The 15996-nt window shown below is 36.6% G+C and overlaps 2 protein-coding genes across 2 annotated transcripts; one reads left to right on the forward strand and one right to left on the reverse strand.

Annotated features, from left to right (window-relative positions):
* The first annotated feature begins 5891 nt into the window (after positions 1 to 5891).
* LOC106952077 (C-C motif chemokine 20-like) lies at positions 5892 to 8104 on the forward strand. The gene is made up of 4 exons (XM_015039958.1): positions 5892 to 6327; positions 6421 to 6523; positions 7503 to 7577; positions 7665 to 8104. Exons 1-4 carry the CDS (start codon positions 6246 to 6248, stop codon positions 7732 to 7734), a joined length of 330 nt encoding a protein of 109 aa, XP_014895444.1. The 5' UTR covers positions 5892 to 6245; the 3' UTR covers positions 7735 to 8104.
* A 1160-nt stretch (positions 8105 to 9264) lies between these two features.
* Positions 9265 to 14732, reverse strand: LOC106952080 (toll-like receptor 13). The gene is made up of 4 exons (XM_015039962.1): positions 14588 to 14732; positions 11914 to 14491; positions 9960 to 10077; positions 9265 to 9618 (listed from the first exon to the last, which is right to left on the reverse strand). The coding sequence occupies exons 2-4, from the start codon at positions 14429 to 14431 to the stop codon at positions 9378 to 9380; spliced, it is 2877 nt and encodes a 958-aa protein (XP_014895448.1). The 5' UTR covers positions 14432 to 14491; positions 14588 to 14732; the 3' UTR covers positions 9265 to 9377.
* Between the last annotated feature and the right edge of the window lie 1264 nt (positions 14733 to 15996).

The raw sequence follows: 15996 nt of genomic DNA on the forward strand, positions 1-15996 counted from the left end.
TTTGTCACGATAGCATCAAGGACCTTTTAAAATGAAACAGTTGAAACAACAGAATTGTTTATTTCCACATTCTTTAATTGGTGAAAAGAAAAACACACCTGGTTACAAACGATTGTATAAATTATCCGAACAGTCTACCACACATTGTGAAATATACTTTGTAGAAGCACCTTTCAGTATTTTTGAGGTATGTCTTTGAAAAATAGCTGAAGCAAACATCTGTGAACATCAGTTGTTAAAGTTTGCAACTGCTTCTCAATTGGATTGAGGTCTGAACTTTGAGCCATTGTAACATGGATATGCTTTGATAAATATGCCTTGGTTGTGGTTGTTAAGGTTCCTCTGCAGCTGAAGGGGGAACCTCAACCTTAGTTTAAGTCTTTTGCAGCTTCCAAAAGCTTTTCTTTAAGGATTCCCCTGTATTTGGTTCAGTTCATCTTCCACAACTTTGCTAAACTCCCTCAGCATGTTTGCTACGAGGTTAATGGGTTTATTTAACAATGGCCTTTTTATTGCCACTTTTCAATAAAAAGTGGATTTGTCGATTGCAGGACTAATGGTCACCATTTAGACATATTCTCTGCAGTTTATCTCAAATTACAGTGCCGCTCTTAAGTGTTTCTCACAATAGAGAGACATAGTTATAATGCGTGCAACACTTTGCATTAGTATAAATCCCCATTGAAGTTTGTGCTTGCAGGGACAGGAAAGTCAGTATGGCAGGAAAAGCTTGTAGGGTCACATTTCCAGAGCTAAAAGTAGAACCTGAATAAATAATGAACAAATAAAAGAAGTCTGCAAAGTCATAATAAATCACCACAATGAGACTCAAGGTAGCAAAAATGGTGTAGCCATAAATTAAAGAAAATCTTGCAGTCTTGATGTCTGTTGACATTTATAGCAGAGTAATTGTATATCTGCAATAAAAATCATGCGTCAGAGCCTACAGAGTTCAAAGGTTCACTAATCTAGTCTAAAACTGGGACATTCCCTGTTTTTGCCCCTTGACAAAAAGTGTAATACTTTGTGAATGAAGCATCCGATTTGAATCAAAGTTAGTTTTTCCCAGTCTTGGCATCTAGTAACTGTGTAACTCTACATTCCAGATCTTGCACCAGAGTGGTGAAGTTGCTGCTTTTTCTAAATTTAGTTACATAATCGTCTTTAAGCTTTTTATGAACGCAGCATTTGAACAACTTTCAATGCATTTTGGATCTTAACATGAAAAAAATATTTAACTTGGGAGAAATCTCTCAATACTTTTCTAAGCGCTTCACCCATCTGGGAAATGCAAACTCAACTGTTTTACTACAAGGCTGATCAGATTTCTTTTAGGACTCTGAGTTGCATCACCAACAAGGAAACAAGCGTCACCATTGTAAACCCAAATTCCCATCCTTGACCTTTGAGCGTTATCATCAATGAGTAACTTTTTTGTCTGTGCTATTTTTAGTTTGTTGTTTGGTCACCTTTGGTCTAAAAATAGATTCCAAACCATGCTGCATTTCACAATTTGTAGTGACATCATGGGTACATTTCTCAGAGGCTATTAAAATACCTTGTTTGTTGTCCATTGACAAAAAGGTCACAATTTGCATTGCCTACGAGGAAACGTTCCTGTCTTGTAGTTTGAGTCAAAGGAAATTAGTGAAAGGTGAAGGCCTTTTTGAAATGCGATACGTTTTCTGTAACATGTTGTGACACTGGTTTTGTTTTTATGATGCTTGCATGCCACTGCAATGTGAGTGCAAAGGCATGCTGTAAAGGTATTGACAGCTACTGAACTTTCTTAAACTTTGACACGGTATAAGCACAAACTTTATTAAAACCCTTTAAAAGCAAATAGTATAACTTAACATGTGTTTTATTGAACTATTTTGCAAAGAAAACATCAGCTTGTTTTGGTCTTTGAAAAGGGCGCTGATTGTTATCTGTTTACGGATCCACCTGCACGCGATCCCAGTAAATGTTACTGGGTCTGTTGAGTTCAGTCTTCAGTAATTACGACCATTTTAAAGAGCTACGTATCAGAACTTGTCTGGTACACTGAATTGTCTGTCATAACCGGCGGTTTACTTTGGTTTCGATGCTTGGGTTTTCTAACAGCCTGATTGGCATCGTTTTTTCCAGCATTAAACTCTGATTAGCATTATGTGGACAAACATAAACAAGCCTTTTCAGGCCTGAAGGCCCTGATGTACGTTGCATCCATCTACTTGCTTCGTCCATCGGTCTTCCTTGGCTTACTAAGGTATATTTTATGTTGGAACTGTTAAAATGTGAGCATTTTTAGAGGGAAGCTCAAGTATTTGCAGATTTCTGCTATTCATGGGCGGTTCTGGTCTCTTAACTCCTACAAATACCAGACGGTCGCTGTTTCTGTTCTGAGTACTTTACGATTGCTGTTTGGTTGTTGGATTGAAAGTATGCTACGGTCAATTTGTGGTTTCTTATTTATTTTCTGTATCTTAGTTGTCATATCTTTGAAAGTTGCTGTATACACTCATTGCCATTCATCCATGTTTATCCTCTATTGACCTCAGTTTGTTTTTGAGATATCTTAATTTAATATAGTTTGAGGAATTTTAATATTAAGAAGCAAAGATTGAAGAGCATAATGACGGCTGTTGTTCATCTCGCATGATGTTGTTTCATAACATTTCTCAGGATATCGTGCTTGATATTCTTTCTCCTCTCAGAGGTAGGTATTGCAACACACTCAGACGTCTCTGGGGAGAACACAGGTACAATAGCTGGCAGTCATGCAGAAATTACATCAATGATTACCTCTCTAAAGGAGTGTTTTTTTTTAATAAAGTACTGGGGAAAAAATGACTTTCTAGACAACTAAAAGCATGGATTTACCAACAAATGTAGTTCTACCTGATCAAGATTAACAAATATAGTGTAGAAATGCAGCCTTAGATGTGTAATTAATTGTGTTTTTGCATGTTTCTCCTGTTGTGTTTGTTGTTGAAGATGAAAAAACATCTGGTTATGGTTGAGCAAACACAACTTTACATTAGGAGGGTGTTTTATTTTGCTTTTGCCTTTAAACCATTTTTATTCTCTGGATTTGCTTTACAAAAACAACCAAAGGAGTTAAGCAGAAGGTAATAGTCTAATACTATATTAGACTATTATCTTACAAAACTGAGGAAAATATGGAGTGAATTTGCTATAATTTGCGAGATCTATTAGGTGTGCATCCCCAAGATCGACCCGATTAGGATCGTTGGGGACTTTCTACATCAACATTCACAAAACAAAAGACTTTTTAAATTGTCACACAGATCATAAAAGAAAAAAAAAAAGTTTCCTGCTTTTTCTGATAACCTACTTCCCCCTTCATGGTTTTATTGAGAATCATTTTTTACTTTGTTTTTTTTCCGTTTTTGTTGTTGGACGGCCTTTATGGAAACCGAAAAAGCCGACAAAAGCGACTGTATGCACAAGGTCACTGATTTACCATGCACTGTGCACGTGCAAAAAGGAAATTCCACTTCCAGAAGTACCAGGAAGAAGATTACTGAGTGACTATTTTTTTGGAAAGTGTTGTTGGAAAAAAATGTGCAGAGGAGGCTGAATGTTCAGGACTGTGTTGTATTCACAGTTTCGCTTTTTTCACATTTTATGTTGCATCCTCATTCCAAATTGTATTAGATTAATCTCATTCCTTAAACACATGAGTGCCAAATTACTACAATTTGGATTCTTTTAAAAATGTTTTGCAAATTTACTAAAAGTAGAAAAAAAACAAGAATTCACATTTACATAAGTATTCAAGCCTTCGCTGATCAGTAGCTGCGTTTCCATTAGCCGTAAAATTGCGCTAATGTGATAAGCGTGCTAATTTAAAAAATAAAAAAAAATTGATAAAAAGCTTTTGCACTGAGGTGGGATGTTGCAAAATTACAATGGAAACACTTTTTTGCAATACACAAGTCACGTAATCAACAGCCAGATGTTACTACTGCTGGAAACGTTGAAGAAGACAACAGGAAGAAGAAAATCACAGCATCTCACAGTTCATAAAAAGTTGCACATCATTCGAATGTGTCGAATCCATAGCACTAAAGTAAAGTGGCCGACTACAATTTCCCCAAAACGCTGCTTACGTAGCCGCTCCCAAGTAGGCGGGTCTATCGCTCCGACTCTGATGACTGATAGATGACGAGCGCTAGCGCCATCGCTGAATTATAAATGTTTACATCCATCGCCACCATGATTTTAACGACTTATAACCACACATTTTGAAAGTAAATTTGTTTAATAGAAACACAATTTTGAAAAAACTTGTTTTACAGTAGGTTGATAGTTTTTTTTTTTTGTTTGTTTTATTTATTTTGCAAAACTACAATGGAAACACTTTTTCGCATTACACGAGTCACGAGTCTCCCAGTAGTAACATCAACAACCAGATGTTACTACTGGGAGAAACCACAAAGAAGACAACAGGAAGTAGTTGGAGGATTATGGCTCGTCATGATTTTTAGTGACTTGTTGCGTGAACAAACTTATTCCCATGTGATTATATTTCATATTTAATGGAAATTTTGTTTTTTTGACAAAGATTTTGCGTACATTCGTAGTGGAACGCAGTTACTGTTTCCACAGATCATCCCTGAGATTTTTAGATAAGTTCCATCATAAATTAAGTTGATTGAACCAACCAACCGTCCAAAGGATGTTTTCTGTTAAATACCAAATCCTCTTGTCATGTTACCAGGAAAAGAGCAACATTAACTCTAATTCAAATTAACTTCTTTAGAAAAAGAAAGAAAACACAGTAACAGGAGGGGAAACGTTTTTTAATATGAACTGTAATAGCATGATGTGGGTTTTTTTCCCACATCATGGGAGTATATCTGAGGTTTAATCAACCAAGGCCTCCAATGTTTGAGTTGGTAACAGGGGATTTTTTTTCTAAATTTAGTAACTGCCCAGAATAAGTCAAATTTTACTGCAGTAATGGTCAGCACTGATAGAAAACACTTTACAGAAGCTGTAATATGTGAACATATTGGTAAGACTCATTCAAACTGACGTTACATGTTCAGGTAAGCACCAAATTATTCAGATTCAGGTTTAAAGTGATGGTTTAGTTTCATCTTTGGACCGGTGCTAATGAAGCGGCGCAGTGAGAGACTTCCACCATGTGGAGAATCTGGAGGAAGCTAAATATTACAGTGATGTCAAGGAGTCCTTCCAACCTCAAAGAGTTTGTGATTATCTCCAAAGATAAAGTATCAAAATAACTTTGAAAATATGCAAAAAACAAACTGCTGAGCAGTTACAAAAAGGAGAGGATTTCTGTAATAAGTGAAGATTTTCCCATTTATTTCTAAATTAAATGAAATTTAAAAATTTTTAAAATTGTAATAATTTTTAAATGTAAGTTATTATTGACATCTTTATGCTACAGTCCAGACATCATATGACCTGCATGTTGATGCTTTCTTTGATTTTTATCACTTTTTGTGAAATCCTGCATTGAAAATCTTTATGTTAAATTCAAAATTACCGTTTTATGAAAGGAAACTTATTTTTAGGTTTCCCTCCACTGCAAAAACCCAAAATGCTATGAACTATTTTAGGTCTAGTTTCAGTTAGTGCACCTAAAATAAGACAAAACAAGTAACTTTTCATCAAGATATAAGAGCTTGTTTCAGGTAAATAATCCTTTAATATTGTTAAAATATATAGCAAGAGATTTTCCCATGTAATAAATGAAATAATCCACCAGTGGAACCAGTACTTTTTCATCAATATTAACAAATTATTTTGCTAAAACAAGCTCCTCTGTCTTTCTAAAATGTCACCTGTAAGTTAGTTTTATCTTATTTCAAGTGTGCTAAGATATTTGCACAAGAAACTAGACCAAAAATAGTTAATATTTTGTGTTTTTGCATTAGCGTTGATTCAGACTTCATTATCCTGAACTCCAAGCTGCAGTGCAACACTCGTCCATGCAGTGAATTATTAATTCTAGTTGTTTGTTCAGCTGATTTCAGCCTGATGAAATTTCCAGACTTTCTGTCAATCATTTCCTGGTTTTATACCGAAGAAAAGCACATAGTTTCACTTCACCCAGCCCACCTGGGAAGTCCCACTGCTGGCTCCACGGCCTATTTAAAGGAGGGATCGCAGCACCTGCTGTGTAGCAATCACTGAATTCCTTCAGACTTGTTGCGCCTCTGCAGCTTCGTTCACATTCGACAGACTGAGACCAGCAGCGCGTGAGAATGGAGAGCAACAAGGCGCGTCTCTTTGCAGCGCTCTGCGCCTTCCTCATTGTTTGCAGCTTCGTCTGCAGCTCAGATTCAGGTGAGTGAGTCGGATCGGTGGAAGCGCCAATGAGTTTGAGGTGAATATTTACAGAAAATGTGATTCATTAACGGTTGATTTTTCTGTTCGCAGCGAGCTGCTGCACCAGATACACCAAAAAGAAGCTGCCCTGCCTTCTGGTGAAGAACTACAGCATTCAGACCATCCACGGCTCCTGTGACATCAATGCCATCATGTGAGTTTGGACAATACTATTTAAAAAAAAGTTATGTGAGTTTGTGGAGCTGCTAAAGGAAAAACAGAGTCTCTTTTTAATAACATGCACCATTAAGGGACAGTTATTGCTGCTATTTTTACCTTACAGATGCAAAAATAGCTGCAATAACTGTGTTCATTTTCTGCACAGTGAATGTTAGATACTGGGTCAGACATTAGACAGGGTGGTAGCCCAGGGTGCCAATTTTTGGGGAGTAGCTCACAGATCTATTTATTTTTTCTTTTCTCTTTTTTTATGAATCCACGCACTTTGCACTTTACAAGTAGTAATATTTTAAGATTTTTATGTATGAAAACAACACTCAGGTAGTAGAAAATTGTCCAATTATACACTTTTATGAAGGGAACAACATTGATCTACTAACCTAGAGGTGTATTAAACCAAGGATGTCCAAATTGTGGCGCGAGGGCCATTTGTGGAACTGATTTTGAGCGGCCCACAATTCAAGAATGATATAAATTTTACTTTTTTGTTTTATTTTTAATAAGGTCAGAATTATTCCCCACAAATTAAAATCTTATTAGAGATGTTTATTTATTTCCCAGAATTATTATACCACACCTTTCTAGCAGGTATTGATCCACCCAGATCTATGATTAATTAATTTATTATATTTTGCTATATGCATAAACATGTTTTAACCCAAACATCACCAGACACAGACACACAGATTTTGTTAAAGTTTTTAAGTATTTGGTAAAAAAAAAAAAATTTTTTTGGTCTAATTTTGTTTTTTTTTGTTAATTATTTGAATTATTGTCATTTTGGTATTTAAAATACCAAAATTTCCACTTAACTTTATATTTTGGTCCATCTGATGATGCAAGTTTTAAATATTAAAATATGCTGAGGTGGTGCTCCCCTTCGTTTTTGGGAAGTCTGCCCCCCTCTGGATTTCAGGAGCGACTGCTCATGCATGTTTGCTCTCGTCTTGCAGTTTCCACGTCAACGGGAGGTTCGTGTGCGCCGACCCGACGAAGGCGTGGACCAAGAGGGCCGTGACGTGCGTGGAGTGAGTATCTTAAACGTTGCTCTTCACGTGCTTCGTCTTTCGGCTCTCGCAGCCTCTGACTGATCAAATCTGTGTTGCTGTTTGCAGTGAGAGACGGAAGAAGAGAGTCAATGAAGTCCTGATGGGGAAACCGAGCATTGACGACAAAACTCAGTAACTTGGAGACAAAGTGGCTGGAAAAAGAAGAAAAAATGTGTTTAAGGTTCTCTAAAAGTCTTGTTGAATGGTGACGGATTTAATGCTTTTCTGTGACCTTTTTTTTAATATCTCTTCTGTTTTATAAACAGGAACGTGTAGTATTAATAATACCACATCTATAGCTGTGCTGATAATGGGGCAATAACCTGTATGTTTTTTTAACAATAAATCGAACTAACATAACTACATTTACAGTGGTTGACGTAAATGTGCTGCAGAGATGCAACTTTTTATTTGCTGTTTATTTAAAATGCATGTGATTTGAGAGATTTTAACAAAAAAAAGTTAAATGGTGTTAAAATGTGTCTAATAAAGCTGGAAAAACATCATTCTGTATATTTGATTTTATTTGAGCATTTCAAACATTTAATTATGAACACCTTGTTGGGTTTCTACACTTTAGAACATCTCAAATTCATACAAGATATAATATCTATAATTATCTATTTTTTCATATACACCAAAGGAAAGCAGAAATTGTTTTCACCAACATAAACAAAGACTGTAGGAGGTTACTTCTGTGCATAATTACATAACATACATATGAACATGTAAAACAAACATAAAATGTTTATCTTAGATGTGGATAACTGCTTAAAGATAAGTAAAAAGAATTATATAAAAGTTTTAGTTACTTGCATTTTAATTTATAATGTTGCATTTTACAACAAAGATTAAATAACCGCTTTTTATTGTTTTTAAATACAGATGGGTAAGTAAAAAATATTCTATGTTTTGTCTTTCAAAACATTTTAATTTGCTGTGCAAAATCACTAATCATAAATAAAAGTAAATATTTTTATAGTGGTCTATAAATAAAAGGTTTTTCCCTCCTTCAGAAAGTGCAGATAGTTTAAAATCATCTCTGTTCACTTTCTGTGAGGAAGTAAAATTATTTAAAGAGCTTAAGAGTTGGGACTTTTTCCATCTAAATCAAAATGTGCCGGATGTTCAGTTTTCATAGTTTTGCTTTCAGTCTGTGAGTTATTTATATTTGTAAAAAGCTGCAGTTTTGTGTTTCTGCATTGCTGATTTATTTTACTTAAATTTAATAAAAATGTTTAGTTTTTCCCAGATAATTTGTAAATAAATAATCATATAATGCTTTACTAAGTAGCATGTGGTGAATTGCTTACAGAAATAAATTAAGTCTATTTTCTCATTTTTGTTTTTATTAAACATTACCAAGAGGCAAAAACATTTAGAAAATAATGCATGCACATAATAATATCTAAAATGGAAACACAGTTGGAGGAAAAACAGGATCTGACTAAACACGACTAAAAGTCTGTCAGGTATAGAACCACAGGTGAAATTTACTTGAGAAATAACTTTTACTGGTATAAAATCATAAAAACACAGAACCTTAAGATCAACATTACAGAAACCAATATTTATCAAATCATGCTAAAGAAAAAGAGGAAATTGTAGTAAAGTTTCCAGAGCTGTTCTACAATGCTCTGGAAACTTTTAAAAACATGTTTTCCAACTCGTACTACAATATCTGTTAGTTGATAAAGATAAAATAAAATCCTTCACACGTTGCAGAAAATAATTCCAGATCATCCAGAAGGAAGTCGTTAATTGCTGTCTTCCTTCTCATCAATACGTTTCTATCACAGCGAGCTGTAGTTTCTCCTCATTTGGATCGTTTCCGGTCTGCAGAGCCTTCCTCAGGTTTTCCCAGAACACCTCTGGGTGGTCTGCAGCGCGTGGCCAGCTCAGGTAGGTCTGCTTCTTCAGCAACTTCCTCATTCGGTGGAAAGGAGACAGCAGGTAGGTGGGAATGTCCTCCAAAAACACCAGGATCAGCACATCCTTCTGCTCGTCAAAGAGACGGAAACTGAGGAGGCCAGAAGCAGAGAAAACAACAGGCTTTAGGACAACAGTGTTGATTATATTAGTAATCATTTACAGCATGATTATGTTGTAAATGATTACTAATATAATCATTAAGAACAGCCCTAATTGATACTTAATGAAAACTGAAGTCATTATCTTTGGACCTAACGAGGAACGATCTAAAGTCTGGGTGTAGTGATGGACTCAGATGGACTCTGAACCTTCATAGTCACATAAAGACAGTTCAGAATCATCCTTTCCTGCCATATGCTGGAAATGAAGGACATTCCTGCATATAAAGGCGGTAAATACTATTAGACAGCGCTGTTCTCTTTTGCTTACCTGGCTGTCTGGACCTCCCTGGAGCACCACTCGCTCCTGAGGTATCGGCGGCTGATCACACAGATGGTCTTCCTGCTGCTATAGATGGCATCTGTGATGTTGTCTATGATGGGCTTCCCTGCAGAGGAGAACAGCAAACCGCAGAGGTTTTCAAGGATTCATCATGACTACTTTCAAATAGTTCAGCTAATATACAACAGCGACACCCTCTGGAAAAATAGTTACATTACAACAGTTACTGATTAAAAAGTGTTTCTGGGAATTTATACCAAAACGTGAATCATAGGTTGCTTGAACTGTTGTCAGTGACACTTGTTGGAGTCTGACATGAGAGAGCTGAGGCTAATAGAGCTGCACCACTGGAAGGAGGAGCTGTGGGTAAAAAGAAATGACGAACTGGACCAACAGCTTGAAGCTTTGGGTCCAGAAACAGCAGCTCTGGGATCATGTTGAGAAAATAAAACCAAATCCAAAGATGTCTGTTTCAGACACAAGGAAAGGTCTTTCTTGGACTGAAAAATATTTCAGCTTATCTAAATAAAAAGCACGGCGGAGATGTCCTGCATACGAGTCCAAAAAGAGGATTCGAAACAACCAAAAGATATATTTAGGTGATGAAGATGAGATTGCTATACATGTGACAAAAGTACACAATGAATCTGCATCTGAACTTGGTGACGGTTCGTCTCTTAACAGCTATGCCAAAAAGGTGCCTCCTCTGATGTGAACACGAGTAAAAACTGTTTTACCATTATGTGAAGCTCCAGAGACCCTTGCAGAAGAAATTATAATCCCCAATCGATCTTGGAAAGGTTCCAGAGTTTGAACTATCATTAACTTTTACAGTTTGTGTTTATTCTGTTAAGCAGTTAATTTTCTTGTCTTCGGAGTTGTGGTCTTTAGTTTCAGATTTTCTAATTTGCTGTTTCCTGTTTTGTTTTTGGTCAACCTGGACTTTCTCTTCTGAGTTTGCTTTACTTCCTGTTTTCGTCCCTCTAAGGTTGGCTTATCTTGAGCGTTGTGATTGTACCGTTGTGTATTTTGGGTCTGTGTACTCTGCACTCTCAACATCTCACCTAATTAGTCTCCCCACTTGTTCCTTGTTATTTCACTCTCTGCTGTTGTCTTGTCATTTTTTCATGCTCCTGCTTTCCAGTCTCTGTTTTTCCTGTAAGTCCTGGACATGCATTCCCAAGAATGCAAATACAGCTCTTCAAAGCATCCCCAGCAACCTGTACTTTTGCAAGACCCTCCACAGTATTCATTATAGGGGATACATGCATAAACTTTCTCCAGATCCAGAAAATTCAGGTGGACTCCACCTAACTCCCATGACACTTCAGCAGCTCCTCAAGTCTAAAGATCTGGTCACCTTTTCTATCATTGGAAGGAAAATTACAGTGCTCCCGTCTGAATCTGAGAGTCTGCAGATGGCCAAGGCCTTTTCTATTTGTAATATAGTGGTACTTGAGGGAAAAAAAATACCATTTGTGTGTCAAGGTAAGTGATGATCTAGTTTGAAGATATATGGTACACATGGAGACCAACAGGGGTTAGGTAAATGGCAACCATGTTAACGAGAAGATCAAACGGTATGTGAATTTTAAAGCATGCAAAGGAGACCTCATAGACACTCCGCCATACCTGCAATTTTCAAAGCGTCTCAATTTTGGTTTATCGATCAGGTTTTGTGTTCAAGTAGTCCAATTACTCAACATATGGATTGTAAAGTATTGTCAAATACAAACCCAATGAGTACGAGTCCTCAAATGTAGAATGTTAACACTGACATTTAGCAGATTGCACAAGGTAGGTTTTATGTTCAAATACTGCCAGATTCTAACATTCAACCTCTTTAACATCTATTCTTCCTTCGTCCTGAGCAACTGAAGCAGACAAACAGAGTTTAATGCAAATGTAAAGACTTTTCAGTGTGATGTAGAAAGGGTCTTACCTGGTTCAAAGTCTCGATGGTGCAGACACAGCCTCCAGCCCTGCTCTCCTTCCAATTTGGGTAACAGTTCACCCATCACCCAAGACTCATCACTGGAATTGTAGGAGATAAAGGCGTCGTACTGATGAGGAGCTTGCTTATTTTTGTACTTTGAGTCAAAGAGCCAAGCCCAGAACAGGTAATAGGCTATGTAAAGTTGGGACCTCATGAAATGGTAGCTGAAGGACATAACCATAACAAAGAGAACCATGCATGTTGTGGACACGAAGCAGATGAAACCCTTATCCTGTAAGCAGGATGGGAAGTCGAAATCCAAAAGCTTTTTGCCTTTGAAGTCATCCGGATAGTTGCAAGAATAGTTATGCGCATCAATAATCTGTGTTTGTGTATTTGCTATTGTCCAGTTTAGGAACCAGGCATTGTCACAGTCACAGGAGAAGCTAATATATGTAAAGTCAACACACAGGAGCGATGGAAGTGACTTGATTACATCTTCAGTGATGACTGAGTATTGGTTGTGTCTTCCCTCCAAGAACTCCAGCTTGGTCAGGTTGGCTTCTATGAAGAAATCTAACGACTGAAGACCTGTTCGGTGTATGTAGAGGTTTTTAAGGTTTTGAATTGGGGCAAACAGTTCTGAAGACAGAGTCCTCAAGTCATTTGACCCAAGATGAAGATTTTCGAGCTTTGGGGTGTATTTAAATGTGTCTTTATCAATGTAGATAATATGAATTTTGTTCGCATGGAAACTCAACAGGTTGTTTAAACCTTGCAGGAAATTTGCAGGCAGACAGGACTTTCCAGAAGAGTGCTGACCAATAATAGACAACTCCTCCAAATGGGACAGATTAGAAAATGGCGGATGCATCAGAGGTTGACTGTCAAAATATTTAATGTGATTAGAAGATAGATCCAATCTTCTTAGATTAATCAGAGCATTGAAAGCACCTGACTGTAAGGCCTGTCTTGTGATACTGTTTGTCTGCAAGCGGACATCAGTGAGATTTGTCAGTCCAACAAAACTGTCTTTATGAAGGTCCTTCATTTGATTTTGATGTAACGATAAGTTAAGGAGAGACCGCAAGCCCCCAAATTCCTTTGGTAAAATTTTAGTAAGTTTATTTCCATTCAAATACAGACGTTTAAGGTTTGGAAGATGATTTTCAAAAGATCCATTTAAATGTGCTATCTGGTTGGATTGTAATTTGAGAGATTGCAGTCGTAGCAAATCCTTGAAAGCACATTTGTTGAGAGCTGTGATTGAGTTATTCTTCAAGCTTAGTTCCTTAAGCATCGTCTTATTGGAGAAATCTTGGCATGTGATTGAGCGGATATTGTTGCTATCTAGATCAAGCTCAGAAAGATTTTGTAGATTCCTTGTTGCATTTGGAACAGATGAAAGTTTATTTCTACTCAGATCCAAAATCCTTAAACCTTTTAGCGCTGTGAAGGCATTTTCCTGGATAATTTCTAAATTATTATCTGCTAAATTTAACTCAGTCAGATGGACACATGATTTGAACAAATCTGAATGGATCATCTTGAGCTTATTGCGTTGCAAATGCAATTTGGACATTGTTGGGATGGAGCAGGAAATGTTGATGAGTTGACTTTGGTTGCGTTTCATGCTCTTCATCCGCAGAAAGGTGAGTGATGAGTTTACAGCTTTAAATAATTCTCTCATATCGTCAAGAGACATAATCAGCCCAGTGATGTCAAGACTGGACACTCTGCTCAGGAAAGTGTGGTTTTTCAGGTTCCACCTCATTGGTTTGTTGCCGTAAGGATTGCCAATTTTCAGACAGGTGAGATTTTGGAAGACGTCAGCAGTGATCCTAAAGTCTTCCAAAGGATTAAAAGTCAAATCAAGTCTGCAAAGATTGAGTGAGTTGTTGGTAAGTTCCCATGAATGAAAGGTTTTTAAACTATTTCCTTTTAGCACCAACTCTTGTAGCTGTGGCATATGCTGCAATATGAGATGGACATCTGTGATCTGTTTCAGTTTGTTATGAGAAATATCCAAGACTTTTAGTTTCCTCAAAGACTGGAAAGATGTGGACGACACAACTTTTATCTGGTTATAATTAATTCGTAACTCGGTGAGATTGCTCAACCCATCAAAAACTCTTTCCTCCAGTTTAATAACTTTATTATTGTTAAGATTTAACTTCTGGAGAGAAGTCAGAGTGGCAAAAGCAGCACTGTCAATATGTAAAATCCTGTTGCGATTCATTTCCAAGTACACTAGAAGAGGTAAGGGTGTAAAATCTGAAGATCGTATTTTTGTCAACCTGTTTACAGAAAGGTCAAAGCCGGTAACGGTCGGAGGAATATCCTGAGGAATAGCAGTCAGTCGTTTCGTTGCGCACACAGCTACAGTCTTGCTCAGGCTGCAGCTCTTCAGTGAAAATCCACTGCCAGGAACAACAGAACAGATCAGAAACATCCAGAGGAAAACCCCGTTGCATTTGGAACATCTCGAATGTCTTTTTGGTCTAGCTATGTCCTCTGATCCCATTTTGTAATCTTCATCAAATCCTGTTTTGCAAACAGCCTCTGGATGAGTTTATCTGCAACCCTGAAAAGTCAGTAACTAGATGAGTATATAAAATACAAAGGTTTGCAACATTTTTAGAAGTTTTTTGTATTATAATATAAATTTTCAGACACTCACTTTTGCGATTAAGAAATCCTCACATATAAGCGATCTTCACAAAATGATGTGCCAACTCATCGGCTGAAAAAGTCAGTTCTGCAACTGTAGAGTTGGTGTGAGACAATCTAGCTAAGTTTAGGAACAGATCATCTTTCTGTGAATCACTGAGGAAATGGAAGTTGCCGTCAGCATTAGAAGAAGGGTAATTTTGGTTGCTGCTCATTTTAAGATCTGTAATACAGTAACCCTATCAATGTCATTGTTTTTAAGAAAACTATTTGTTTGAAACATGTATTTTAGAAATTATTGCATTTCTATTTCCTGTCGCTTTTGTGTTAGACAAAGATGGACAGAAAAAAAAACAGTGTCCTCAAGTGAGAATACTTACATTTTTCTTATTCAAGTTAAAGTAATGACTCTGGTAAGAGTGAAAATGTTTCTGTAACTTGGCAGAAAACTCAAGTATTGAGTAATTGATCAAAACATCTGATTTAATATTTTACAATGATGTCATCAGACAGACAAACATTAGCATATGTATATATTAAAACAGGGTAAAGTACTTCCAATAACACTATATGATGCTTACCAGTGATGCTAACTGCTAAAGTGCTAATTGCTAATTTTTTGTTTAGCAATTTAGCATTTTTGCTAACTTTCACAATGTTTAGTGTGCTAAATTATTTTTTCTAATTTACTTCTTTGTTTTGTAAACTTTCAATTGAATTAATTTCAACATCTTCATTGAAGTTTATCAGCTGTTAAGAAGACTTCTAGTAGTTAAGACGTTTATATTTATGCTTTTATTTTGAAGACTGTTTATGCAGCAGTTCCATTTCCTCATATTCTCCCCCCTACCCCCCAGGTAACATCAGTTCAAACTAGAAACATACAGAGAACAAGATACAAACATTTATAAAATATCTAAGGGCATAAGAGAACAAGTAATTAATGTGAAAATTAAATTGGTGCTGCAGGGTTGTGGTCTTTCAACAGCAGATATAATTTGAGTTACTAGCATTTAAACTTGATTTTAAGTGAAGATAATAAAATCTGGAAATTTGTTTTTGTTGCAGATGTTTTGTAATTTATAGTAAACACTAATGTCAGTAGGGTCATGTTTTTCCATTTCAAATAAAACAACATTTATTGCTAAAGTTTTTTGTTTTTTTTTACAGCAACTTAACAACAATCAACTGTACTTCAAATCTCTCTACTGGACAGACAGAGACATTTAATCTATGTGTCTCTAGTGGGAACAAGGTTTTTCCGTTTTGTGACTGTTGAGTTTTTGATGAGCACATTGAGGTGTGCCGGATGGGAGCGGTGAAAAATAGAGAAGTTATTTGACATTCTGCAGTTTGAGGTATGAAAAACAAGCTTAAGTGGCAGCAGGGCAGCTTCTTCATCAACCAAACCAGCAGCCC

Source organism: Poecilia latipinna, unplaced genomic scaffold (assembly GCF_001443285.1).
Source record: "Poecilia latipinna isolate Pla-1442-1.1 unplaced genomic scaffold, P_latipinna-1.0 Scaffold491, whole genome shotgun sequence".
NCBI classification, from domain to species: Eukaryota; Metazoa; Chordata; class Actinopteri; order Cyprinodontiformes; family Poeciliidae; genus Poecilia; species Poecilia latipinna.